This window comes from Oncorhynchus gorbuscha, linkage group LG13 (assembly GCF_021184085.1).
Source record: "Oncorhynchus gorbuscha isolate QuinsamMale2020 ecotype Even-year linkage group LG13, OgorEven_v1.0, whole genome shotgun sequence".
NCBI lineage: Eukaryota > Metazoa > Chordata > Actinopteri > Salmoniformes > Salmonidae > Oncorhynchus > Oncorhynchus gorbuscha.
In genome coordinates, this window is record NC_060185.1 from 4310549 (window position 1) to 4324103 (window position 13555).

Genomic DNA, 13555 nt, shown 5'->3' on the forward strand with positions numbered 1-13555 from the left:
CTCTAGTTCTCTCTCTCCAGTTCTCTCTCTCTAGTTCTCTCTCTCTAGTTCTCTCTCTCTCTCTCTAGTTCTCTCTCTCTCTCTAGTTCTCTCTCTCTCTCTCTAGTTTTCTTTCTCTCTCTCTAGTTTTCTTTCTCTCTCTCTAGTTCTCTCTCTCTCTAGTTCTCTCTCTCTCTAGTTCTCTCTCTCTCTCTCTAGTTTTCTTTCTCTCTCTCTAGTTTTCTTTCTCTCTCTAGTTCTCTCTCTCTCTAGTTCTCTCTCTCTCTAGTTCTCTCTCTCTCTAGTTCTCTCTCTCTAGTTCTCTCTCTCTCAAGTTCTCTCTCTCTCAAGTTATCTCTCTCTCTCTAGTTCTCTCTCTCTCTAGTTCTCTCTCTCAAGTTCTTTCTCTCTCTCTCAAGTTATCTCTCTCTCTCAAGTTATCTCTCTCTCTCTAGTTCTCTCTCTCTCTAGTTCTCTCTCTCTCTAGTTCTCTCTCATTCATGTCCTATCCCTAGTTCTATCTCTCTCTAGTTCTCTCTCTCTATAGTTCTCTCTCTCTATAGTTCTCTCTCTCTATAGTTCTCTCTCTCTCTAGTTCTCTCTCATTCATGTCCTATCCCTAGTTCTATCTCTCCCTAGTTCTATCTCTCCCTAGTTCTATCTCTCCCTAGTTCTATCTCCCCTAGTTCTATCTCCCTCTCTCTCTAGTTCTCTCTCTCTCTCTCTAGTTCTCTCTCTCTCTCTAGTTCTCTCTCTCTCTAGTTCTCTCTCTCTCTCTAGTTCTCTCTCTCTAGTTCTCTCTCTCTCTAGTTTTCTTTCTCTCTCTAGTTCTCTCTCTCGCTCTAGTTCTCTCTCTCTAGTTCTCTCTCTCTCTAGTTCTCTCTCTCTCTCTCAAGTTATCTCTCTCTCTCTAGTTCTCTCTCTCTCTAGTTCTCTCTCTCTCTCTCTAGTTCTCTCTCTCTCTCTAGTTCTCTCTCTCTCTCTCTAGTTTTCTTTCTCTCTCTAGTTCTCTCTCTCTCTAGTTCTCTCTCTCTCTAGTTCTCTCTCAAGTTATCTCTCTCTCTCTAGTTCTCTCTCTCTCTAGTTCTCTCTCTCTCTAGTTCTCTCTCTCTCGTTCTCTCTCTCTAGTTCTCTCTCTCGCTCTAGTTCTCCTCTCTCTAGTTCTCTCTCTCTCTCTCTAGTTCTCTCTCTCAAGTTATCTCTCTCTCTCTAGTTCTCTATCTCTCTAGTTCTCTCTCTCTCTCTCTAGTTCTCTCTCTCTCTCTCTAGTTTTCTTTCTCTCTCTAGTTCTCTCTCTCTCTCTAGTTCTCTCTCTCTAGTTCTCTCTCAAGTTATCTCTCTCTCTCTAGTTCTCTCTCTCTCTAGTTCTCTCTCTCAAGTTATCTCTCTCTCTCTAGTTCTCTCTCTCTCTAGTTCTCTCTAGTTCTCTCTCTCTCTAGTTCTCTCTCTCTCTAGTTCTCTCTCATTCATGTCCTATCCCTAGTTCTATCTCTCTCTATAGTTCTCTCTCTCTATAGTTCTCTCTCTCTATAGTTCTCTCTCTCTCTAGTTCTCTCTCATTCATGTCCTATCCCTAGTTCTATCTCTCCCTAGTTCTATCTCTCCCTAGTTCTATCTCTCCCTAGTTCTATCTCCCCTAGTTCTATCTCCCTCTAGTTCTATCTCCCTCTAGTTCTATCTCTCCCTAGTTCTATCTCTCCCTAGTTCTATCTCTCCCTAGTTCTATCTCTCCCTAGTTCTATCTCTCCCTAGTTCTATCTCTCCCTAGTTCTCTTTATCTCTAGTTCTCTCTCTCTAGTTCTCTCTCTCTAGTTCTCTCTCTCTAGTTCTCTCGTTCATGTTCTCGTTCTCTCTCTAGTTCTCTCTCTCCCCTCAATCCGTGACCTACATTCACAAGATTATAAGCATAGACCTATGAGTCTACTTCATTGGAGGTGTAGCATACACTACCGGTCAAAGGTTTTAGAACACCTACTCATTCAAGGGGTTCTCTTTATTTTTGCTATTTTATACATTGTAGAATAATAATGAAGACATCAAAACTATGAAATAACACATATGGAATCGTGTAGTAACCAAAAAAGTGTACTAACCAAAAATAGCCACCCTTTGCATTGATGACAGCTTTGCACACTCTTAGCATTCTCTCAACCAGCTTCACCTGGAATGCTTTTCCAACAGTCTTGAAGGACTTCCGACATATGTGGACCACTTGCTGGCTGCTTTTCCTTCACTCTGCGGTCCGACTCATCCCAAACCATCTCAATTGGGTTGAGGTCGGGTCATTGTGGAGGCCAGGTCACCTGATGCAGCACCCCATCACTCTCCTTCTTGGTCAAATAGCCCTTACACAGCCTGGAGGTGTGGTGTGTCATTGTCCTGTTGAAAACAGGACCACTAAAACATATAGCCTCAAAATGATGAAGACGCTATGAAGAAAATTACCATTTAAATTATATCGTACGTAGTTTTCGATTCAATTATATCAGAGACGTGAAATATACAACTCCAGGAGAAGTGTGAGCCCAAACCAGATGGGATGGCGTATCGCTGCAGAATGCTGTTGTAGCCATGCTGGTTAAGTGTGCCTTGAATTCTAAATAAATCAAAGACAGTGTCACCAGCAAAGCACTCCCACACCATAACACCTCCTCCTCCATGCTTCACGGTGAGAACCACACATGCAGAGATCATCTGTTCAACCACACGGTTGGAAACAAACATCTCTAATTTGGACTCCAAACCGAAGGACAAATTTCCACCGCTCTACTTGTATTTCTTGGCCCAAGCAAGTCTCTGAAAGACACCTCCTATTGGTGTTCTTCAGTAGTGGTTTCTTTGCAGCAATACGACCATGAAGGCCTGATTCACACAGTCTCCTCTGAACTGTTGAGATGTGTCAGTTACTTGAACTCTGTGAAGCATTTATTTGGGCTGCAATTTCTGATGCTGGTAACTCAAATGAACTTATCCTCTGCAGCAGAGGTAACTCTGGGTCTTCCTTTCCTGTGGAGGTCCTCATGAGACCCAGTTTCATCATGGCACTTGATGGTTTTTAATAATAATAATAATATATGCCATTTAGCAGACGCTTTTATCCAAAGCGACTTACAGTCATGTGTGCATACATTCTACGTATGGGTGGTCCCGGGGATCGAACCCACTACCCTGGCGTTACAAGCGCCATGCTCTACCAACTGAGCTACACAGGACCACACAGTGGGACTGCACTTGAAGAAACTTTCAAAGTTCTTGAAATGTTCCGTATTGACTGACCTTCATGTCTTAAAGTAATGATGGACTGTTGTTTCTCTTTGCTTATTTCAGCTATTCTTGCCGTAATATGGACTTGGTATTTTACCAAATAGGGATATCTTCTGTATACCCCACACCTTGTCACAACACAACTGATTGGCTCAAACACATGAAGGAGGAAAGAAATTCCACACATTAACTAAAGCGTTAGTTCTAGTAGCTATGTTGACCATGACGTGACAACAATCTAGACTGTGTGTTGCGGTTATGATATGAAGGTTTTGCTTAGAATGTTTTTTTTTTTTTTTGCCTGGTCGCAGACAGCTAAATGTGTTGTGCACTGAAGTCCACAAGTGAAGGGAAAAGGTGAGAGGAGGGAGCGAAGTAGATAGATGCGTGAAGGAGTGATATATACAACGAGCTGTTTTGTGTGTGGCTGCTTTGAAAGTGAACTGTGTTTGCATTTGATCGGGGGGTGATTGTGCCTATTCTATGGGAAAAACTAGTCTAAAAACGGAAGCAAACGGGGATGATACCTAGTTGAATGTATTCAACTGAAATGTGTCTTTCACATACCTCATCTGACTCTGTGTGGTTCCTCATTCTGAAAAGAATCAGTGGCGTAACCCTCTTTCAGGTCCTACTTTTAGTAATATGGTTATTATGTGCAAAGAGAGCAAGGATTTCCTTGCTACTAAATCCAATTCTAAAGTTAAGTTTCACCAGGTCATCTAACTCAGGCATTTCAACAGTGGCGTGCAACAGGGAACCAGGGAGATATGTTGAAATAGGCTGTAACTGTGACTTGATTTAAAACATTTTAACACTTTGTTCTCAAAATTGTAAAAATGTAATAATAAACCAAGTACCACCACGTTAGCCTTTTTCCCCTCTTCATTAGGCCCTAATCCTCTTCCGTAGAATTGGGGCGGCAGGGTAGCCTAGTGGTTAGAGTGTAGAGGTGGCAGGGTAGCCTAGTGGTTAGAGTGTAGAGGTGGCAGGGTAGCCTAGTGGTTAGAGTGTAGAGGCGGCAGGGTAGCCTAGTGGTTAGAGTGTAGGGGCGGCAGGGTAGCCTAGTGGTTAGAGTGTAGAGGTGGCAGGGTAGCCTAGTGGTTAGAGTGTAGAGGTGGCAGGGCAGCCTAGTGGTTAGAGTGTGGAGGTGGCAGGGTAGCCTAGTGGTTAGAGTGTAGAGGTGGCAGGGTAGCCTAGTGGTTAGAGTGTAGAGGTGGCAGGGTAGCCTAGTGGTTAGAGTGTAGGGGCGGCAGGGTAGCCTAGTGGTTAGAGTGTAGAGGTGGCAGGGTAGCCTAGTGGGTAGAGTGTAGAGGTGGCAGGGTAGCCTAGTGGTTAGAGTGTAGAGGTGGCAGGGCAGCCTAGTGGTTAGAGTGTAGAGGTGGCAGGGTAGCCTAGTGGTTAGAGTGTAGAGGTGGCAGGGTAGCCTAGTGGTTAGAGTGTAGAGGTGGCAGGGCAGCCTAGTGGTTAGAGTGTAGAGGTGGCAGGGTAGCCTAGTGGGTAGAGTGTAGAGGTGGCAGGGTAGCCTAGTGGTTAGAGTGTAGAGGTGGCAGGGCAGCCTAGTGGTTAGAGTGTAGAGGTGGCAGGGTAGCCTAGTGGTTAGAGTGTAGAGGTGGCAGGGTAGCCTAGTGGTTAGAGTGTATGGGCGGCAGGGTAGCCTAGTGGTTAGAGTGTAGAGGCGGCAGGGTAGCCTAGTGGTTAGAGTGTAGAGGTGGCAGGGTAGCCTAGTGGTTAGAGTGTAGAGGTGGCAGGGTAGCCTAGTGGTTAGAGTGTAGAGGTGGCAGGGTAGCCTAGTGGTTAGAGTGTATGGGCGGCAGGGTAGCCTAGTGGTTAGAGTGTAGAGGTGGTAGGGTAGCCTAGTGGTTAGAGTGTGGAGGTGGCAGGGCAGCCTAGTGGTTAGAGCGTTGGACTAGGAAGGTTGCAAGTTCAAACCCCCGAGCTGACACGGTACAAATCTGTCGTTCTGCCCCTGAACAGGCAGTTAACCCACTGTTCCTAGGCCGTCATTGAAAATAAGAATTTGTTCTTAACTGACTTGCCTGGTTAAATAAAGGTAAAAAATTTAAATGTTAAAATGTAAAATAAAAAATTCACAGCCAGATGATATGTTGTAGTAACTCACTTGTTATTAAACAAACATTCCTGATGCGTTGAAGGTCATAAATAGATTTACAGTGAGATTTCTAAACATTCCTGAAAGTCATAAATGCGAGGTACCTTCTCTTGCAGTTGGCTGGACAGGGCCTTACTCTGATTGGACGCTGGGGATAGCAGATCTGGTATGAATATCTGATTGGTCAGTCTGAAGCTTCCGTTGAAACATCGCGGCAGCTCAAACAACGCTGGATCGTACTTCTCGTCTATGTCATCATGGATCCCTGTTCAACCAGAGAGAAGAAGAGCCAGACAGTGTTATGGATCCCTGTTAAACCAGAGAGAAGAAGAGCCAGACAGTGTTATGGATCCCTGTTCAACCAGAGAGAAGAAGAGCCAGACAGTGTCATGAATCACTGTTCAACCAGAGAGAAGAAGAGCCAGACAGTGCTCTATTCCATTCTGCTCTATTCCACTCTATTCCATTCTATTCAACTCTGCTCTATTCCACTCTGCTCTATTCCATTCTGCTCTATTCCACTCTATTCCATTCTATTCAACTCTGCTCTATTCCACTCTGCTCTATTCCATTCTGCTCTATTCCACTCTGCACTATTCCACTCTGCTCTATTCCACTCTGCTCTCTTCCACTCTATTCCATTCAACTCTGCTCTATTCCACTCTATTCCACTCTGCTCTATTCCACTCTGCTCTCTTCCACTCTATTCCATTCTATTCCACTCTGCTCTATTCCACTCTGCTCTATTCCACTCTGCTCTATTCCACTCTATTCCACTCTGCTCTATTCCACTCTGCTCTATTCCACTCTGCTCTATTCCACTCTATTCCACTCTGCTCTATTCCACTCTGCTCTATTCTACTCTGCTCTATTCTACTCTGCTCTATTCCGCTCTATTCCATTCTGCTCTATTCCACTCTGCTCTATTCCACTCTGCTCTATTCCATTCTGCTCTATTCCACTCTGCTCTATTCCACTCTGCTCTATTCCACTCTATTCCACTCTATTCTACTCTATTCCACTCTATTCCATTCTATTCCATTCTGCTCTATTCCATTCTATTCCATTCTATTCCACTCTGCTCTATTCCACTCTATTCCACTCTATTCCATTCTACTCTATTCCACTCTATTCCACTCTATTCCATTCCACTCTATTCCATTCTATTCCACTCTGCTCTATTCCACTCTGCTCTATTCCACTCTGCTCTATTCCATTCTGCTCTATTCCACTCTGCTCTATTCCACTCTGCTCTATTCCACTCTATTCCACTCTATTCCACTCTATTCCATTCTGCTCTATTCCACTCTATTCCATTCTATTCCATTCTGCTCTATTCCATTCTATTCCACTCTATTCCACTCTATTCCATTCTACTCTATTCCACTCTATTCCATTCTATTCCATTCTGCTCTATTCCATTCTATTCCACTCTATTCCACTCTATTCCATTCTACTCTATTCCACTCTATTCCATTCTATTCCATTCTGCTCTATTCCATTCTATTCCACTCTATTCCATTCTACTCTATTCCACTCTATTCCATTCTGCTCTATTCCACTCTATTCCACTCTATTCCATTCTGCTCTATTCCATTCTATTCCATTCTATTCCACTCTATTCCACTCTATTCCATTCTACTCTATTCCACTCTATTCCATTCTGCTCTATTCCACTCTATTCCACTCTATTCCACTCTATTCCATTCTATTCCATTCTGCTCTATTCCATTCTATTCCACTCTATTCCACTCTATTCCATTCTACTCTATTCCACTCTATTCCATTCTGCTCTATTCCACTCTATTCCACTCTATTCCACTCTGCTCTATTCCACTCTATTCCACTCTATTCCATTCTATAGTGGTAAAGACACGGATGAACTATGGTAAGGACAACCAGAGCATTAACAATAGAAGCAGAAACAGAAACGCTGTACCTAAACACACAGCGAAGGAGACTCCAATCACCAGCAGGATGAGGAAGATGAGGAAGATGAGGATCATCCACCGTCTTCTGTGCACCATGCAGGTCTACAAACAACACAATACACACAGCACACCATTTTACATTTTGGTCATTTGGCAGACCCTCTTATCCAGAAGAATTTAGTCGACAAACAGAACAACACGACTCAATCTACAGACAAACAGATAGCAACAGACAATAGTCAACAACACAATTCTGTCCATTGGAATGCAATTCAATTCAACTGATTGCAATGGAGAGTACAGGACTTACAGGCCTACTGTAAATTGATTTGAATGAATGAGTGGTTTGTTTATCGTAGCCCCATGATGAATTTGCATGTAAAGTCTGAAGTCAAATACCAAAACTGCTGTCACAGAGCCAGACCGTTCTGCAGGCATTGTGAGATCTGGTAACGGTGCTACCCAACTATTACCTGACACCTAACTCACCTGTTACCTAACTATTATCTGATACCTAACTCACCTGTTACCTGTTACCCAACTATTACCTGATACCTAACTCACCTGTTTCCTAACTGTTACCTTCTACCTAAATGTTACCTGTTACCTAACTGTTACCTATTACCTAACTGTTACCTGTTACCTAACTGTTACCTGTTTCCTAACTGTTACCTGTTACCTAACTGTTACCTGTTACCTAACTGTTACCTGTTACCTAACTGTTACCTGTTACCTAACTGTTACCTGTTGCCTAAATTTGACCTGTTACCTAACTGTTACCTTCTACCTAACTGTTACCTGTTACCTAACTGTTACTGTTACCTAAATGTTACCTGTTGTTACCTGTTACCTAACTGTTACCTGTTACCTAAATGTTACCTGTTACCTAAATGTTACCTGTTACCTAAATGTTACCTGTTGCCTAAATTTGACCTGTTACCTAACTGTTACCTTCTACCTAACTGTTACCTGTTACCTAACTGTTACCTGTTACCTAAATGTTACATGTTACCTAAATGTTACCTGCTACCTAAATGTTACCTGGTACCTAAATGTTACCTGTTACCTAAATGTTACCTGGTACCTAAATGTTACCTGGTACCTAACTACTCTCTCACTGTTACCTGTTACCTAAATGTTACCTGTTACCTAAATGTTACCTGGTACCTAACTACTGTCTCACTGTTACCTGTTAACTAACTGTTACCTGTTACCTAAATGTTACCTGGTACCTAACTATTATCTCACTGTTACCTGTTACCTAACTACTGTCTCACCTGTTACCTAACTGTTACCTGGTACCTTACTACTGTCTCACTGTTACCTGTTACCTAACTGTTACCTGTTACCTAAATGTTACCTGTTACCTAAATGCTACCTGGTACCTAACTACTATCTCACTGTTACCTAAATGTTACCTGGTACCTAACTGTTACCTGGTACCTTACTACTGTCTCACTGTTACCTGTTACCTAACTGTTACCTGTTACCTAAATGTTACCTGTTACCTAAATGTTACCTGGTACCTAACTACTGTCTCACTGTTACCTAAATGTTACCTGGTACCTAACTACTATCTCACTGTTACCTGTTACCTAACTGTTACCTGTTACCTAAATGTTACCTGTTACCTAAATGCTACCTGGTACCTAACTACTATCTCACTGTTACCTGTTACCTAACTGTTACCTGTTACCTAACTGTTACCTGTTACCTAAATGTTACCTGTTACCTAAATGTTACCTGCTGTTAACTTGTTCCTAACTGTGTTAAAGACAGGATGGAAGCCAACCACAGTCTGGTGAAAAACAGATACGACAACGCATGCTGAGGATTCTGTGACTAGAATTCTTTACAGACAGATCTACACATGTATTTCACCACTTCCTTAGCACTGCAAAGAAGTGGCTTGGTGATGTGAACATTTCTCAGAGTTACACCATCTGCATGGTCACCCACCAACAACAACAACAACGAGATGTTAACATTTTTCGATTTGAATCAAAGATCCTGGATTTGTTGAGAGAGACATGAAAAGCTGTGACACTTTAGTACCATTTCTTTGTTGGCGATGCTGTTCTGTACGTTGAGAGAGATCGACTCTTGGTTGACTTCTTGTCCATCAACCCAATGCTGCCCGCCATTATCGACAGGAACCTGAGAACACACACCACACACGTCGGTTTCCTCCACAACACGAAACAATGATGTGGAGACAGGGTTATTGTCTTACCCTGAATGTTTTATCGTGATATCATGATGTTGTAGCAAGCCAATCCAGCCTAACGCTGAATGAGAAACCTGACCTGCTCCTTGTTCAACTTTGAAACCTAGTTCCTTCACATTGACACTTCAGATATTATAATGTGTATCACTACTAATCACTCACCTGCATCAGAGTGGTCTGTCTGTCTGTCTGTCTGTCTGTCTGTCTGTCTGTCTGTCTGTCTGTCTGTCTGTCTGTCTGTCTGTCTGTCTGTCTGTCTGTCTGTCTGTCTGTCTGTCTGTCTGTCTGTCTGTCTGTCTGTCTGTCTGTCTGTCTGTCTGTCTGTCTGTCTGTCTGTCTGTCTGTCTGTCTGTCTGTCTGTCTGTCTGTCATGCACACCGAAAACATTCATTTTCACTTTCTGTTTCTCATCAAAGTCAGATGTTCCTTTAGTCATGTGCCACTTCCCTGACACCACACCCCCTTGGCTGTTTACATACTGCACCATCACCGCTACAATGACACTTATGACAGTGAGGATGTGGTTGTGGTTACAGTTAGACAGTAGTCCTTCCAACAGCAGGCAAGACATATTTTCCCCTGTGCTGTATACAAAAAGGCCACTGTGTTGCTGAGGGAGAAAGTACTTCAGCCACCAACTGGCAGTGATGACCCACCTGTTCAGGAGAAAGCAGGGGGTTTCCTTCCTCTGCTGCGTCATTGGTGGTCAGCATAGGTCTATTACCTGAAGTCATCTGCAATATGGAATATGGAATTATACAAACATTCTAATGTACATTCTAATATTCTAATGGACATTCTAATGGACATTCTAATGTTCTAATGGACAATTCTAATGAATATTCTAATGGACATTCTAATGTTCTAATGGACATTCTAATATTCTAATGGACATTCTAATATTCTAATGGACATTCTAATGGACATTCTAATGTTCTAATGGACATTCTAATGTTCTAATGGACATTCTAATGTTCTAATGGACATTCTAATGTTCTAATGGACATTCTAATGTTCTAATGGACATTCTAATATTATAATGGACATTCTAATGTTCTAATGGACATTCTAATGTTCTAATGGACATTCTAATGTTCTAATGGACATTCTAATGTTCTAATGGACATTCTAATGTTCTAATGGACATTCTAATATTCTAATGGACATTCTAATGTTCTAATGGACATTCTAATGTTCTAATGGACATTCTAATGTTCTAATGGACATTCTAATGTTCTAATGGACATTCTAATGTTCTAATGGACATTCTAATGTTCTAATGGACATTCTAATGTTCTAATGGACATTCTAATATTCTAATGGACATTATAATGTTCTAATGGACATTCTAATGTTCTAATGGACATTCTAATGGACATTCTAATGTTCTAATGGACATTCTAATGGAATACTTGTTCAATCAGTATTCTATTAGCTGTTCTGCCTAAATAAAAAGGTACTTATGAGCTGAATGTCTTTGAAAAGGATATGTGAGAGGATGTTTACAGGAGCCAAGTTTTTATTACACTCCCTGAATGATATGCAGAAGCCAAATCAAATGTTTGTCCACCTGGCTGCATGTTCCAACTGAAACACATGTACGTTTCTGCAAGAATGTCCTCTGGTCATGGACAAATGTATGACTCTGGATTGCAAGACAAGTGAATGTTGCCAAAACAATGTCTAGCACTTCTGTGGCAACAATCAATGACATTATGAAACTATGGAGCAATCAATGTGAGCAGAAAGAAACAACCTTGGGTTGTTACTGGGCAAAATACAGTGATTATGTAGTGGGTGTTCTGATGCCTTGCCTGTCCTGACATCCTCTCTCTTAATGCTGCGAAGCAGACAAGTCCTTGTTCAATGGTATAGAGGCTCTCAAGTTACATCTCATTCACAGCAGGCTGGTTGTTTTCACCAATCAGGAACCACTGGTTAAAACTATACATCAATACAATACACATAACTATTAATCTGATCATGTTTATCCTTCAATAAATCATTGATTGATAGAAGGTTTCAACAAAACAGAGACCAGGCTGTGTTGTTTTGAGTTAGTTAATTTGATGAAGATGATGACTCTGAACTCATGCCTTGTCAATCAATGTTAACTGTATGAGTCCCGAGACCCCAGCCCCCACAAAAAAATCAGCTTTTCATTTAACTGACTTTCATTGATCTGCATTTGCAGCCCTTATATTTAGCTCCACTATGAATGTGTTTGTACCATTTTCTTTTCAGGACAAGCAGGGCCTCATGTAGAACAGAACACAAAACTATTAAAAACAAAGATCCGCCTGTTAAAAACCTGTTAAAAATGTTGCTACCAATGGATTCAGAAAACAATAGACGAATTCAAGTCTGTAGCTCATAAACCCCTTCTAGTCTGTAGCTCATAAACCCCTTCTAGTCTGTAGCTCATAAACCCCTTCAAGTCTGTAGCTCATAAACCCCTTCTAGTCTGTAGCTCATAAACCCCTTCTAGTCTGTAGCTCATAAACCCCTTCAAGTCTGTAGCTCATAAACCCCTTCAAGTCTGTAGCTCATAAACCCCTTCAAGTCTGTAGCTCATAAACCCCTTCTAGTCTGTAGCTCTAAACCCCTTCAAGTCTGTAGCTCATAAACCCCTTCAAGTCTGTAGCTCATAAACCCCTTCAAGTCTGTAGCTCATAAACCCCTTCAAGTCTGTAGCTCATAAACCCCTTCAAGTCTGTAGCTCATAAACCCCTTCAAGTCTGTAGCTCATAAACCCCTTCAAGTCTGTAGCTCATAAACCCCTTCTAGTCTGTAGCTCATAAACCCCTTCAAGTCTGTAGCTCATAAACCCCTTCAAGTCTGTAGCTCATAAACCCCTTCAAGTCTGTAGCTCATAAACCCCTTCAAGTCTGTAGCTCATAAACCCCTTCAAGTCTGTAGCTCATAAACCCCTTCAAGTCTGTAGCTCATAAACCCTTCAAGTCTGTAGCTCATAAACCCCTTCAAGTCTGTAGCTCATAAACCCCTTCAAGTCTGTAGCTCATAAACCCCTTCAAGTCTGTAGCTCATAAACCCCTTCAAGTCTGTAGCTCATAAACCCCTTCAAGTCTGTAGCTCATAAACCCCTTCAAGTCTGTAGCTCATAAACCCCTTCAAGTCTGTAGCTCATAAACCCCTTCAAGTCTGTAGCTCATAAACCCCTTCTAGTCTGTAGCTCATAAACCCCTTCAAGTCTGTAGCTCATAAACCCCTTCAAGTCTGTAGCTCATAAACCCCTTCTAGTCTGTAGCTCATAAACCCCTTCTAGTCTGTAGCTCATAAACCCCTTCAAGTCTGTAGCTCATAAACCCCTTCAAGTCTGTAGCTCATAAACCCCTTCAAGTCTGTAGCTCATAAACCCCTTCAAGTCTGTAGCTCATAAACCCCTTCAAGTCTGTAGCTCATAAACCCCTTCAAGTCTGTAGCTCCAACACTGTTTAAAAGGGGTTTATGAGTCCAAATCGTGCCGGCATCGCGGTGAGTCTGATTGGGTTCATGGTTGACCACGTCATGGTGGTGTCCCCAGAGTCTGATTGGGTTCATGGTTGACCACGTCATGGTGGTGTCCCCAGAGTCTGATTGGGTTCATGGTTGACCACGTCATGGTGGTGTCCCCAGTGTCTGAGTGGGTTCATGGTTGACCACGTCATGGTGGTGTCCCCAGTGTCTGAGTGGGTTCATGGTTGACCACGTCATGGTGGTGTCCCCAGTGTCTGAGTGGGTTCATGGTTGACCACGTCATGGTGGTGTCCCCAGTGTCTGAGTGGGTTCATGGTTGACCACGTCATGGTGGTGTCCCCAGTGTCTGAGTGGGTTCATGGTTGACCACGTCATGGTGGTGTCCCCAGAGTCTGATTGGGTTCATGGTTGACCACGTCATGGTGGTGTCCCCAGAGTCTGATTGGGTTCATGGTTGACCACGTCATGGTGGTGTCCCCAGTGTCTGAGTGGGTTCATGGTTGACCACGTCATGGTGGTGTCCCCAGTGTCTGAGTGGGTTCATGGTTGACCACGTCATGGTGG

At 42.7% G+C, this 13555-nt stretch overlaps 1 protein-coding gene across 2 annotated transcripts in view; it reads right to left on the bottom strand.

Moving 5' to 3' along the window:
- LOC123992459 (TPA-induced transmembrane protein) overlaps window positions 1-13555 on the bottom strand; it is a 42848-nt gene that overhangs the window by 18150 nt on the left and 11143 nt on the right. For both annotated transcript variants that reach the window (XM_046293612.1, XM_046293611.1), the window contains exons 2-5: window positions 10171-10248; window positions 9343-9444; window positions 7296-7389; window positions 5461-5621 (exon numbers count right to left, since the gene is read on the bottom strand). In XM_046293612.1, the coding sequence (XP_046149568.1) occupies window positions 5461-5621; window positions 7296-7389; window positions 9343-9444; window positions 10171-10248 (435 nt within the window). The remainder of the gene's footprint in view (window positions 1-5460; window positions 5622-7295; window positions 7390-9342; window positions 9445-10170; window positions 10249-13555) is intronic.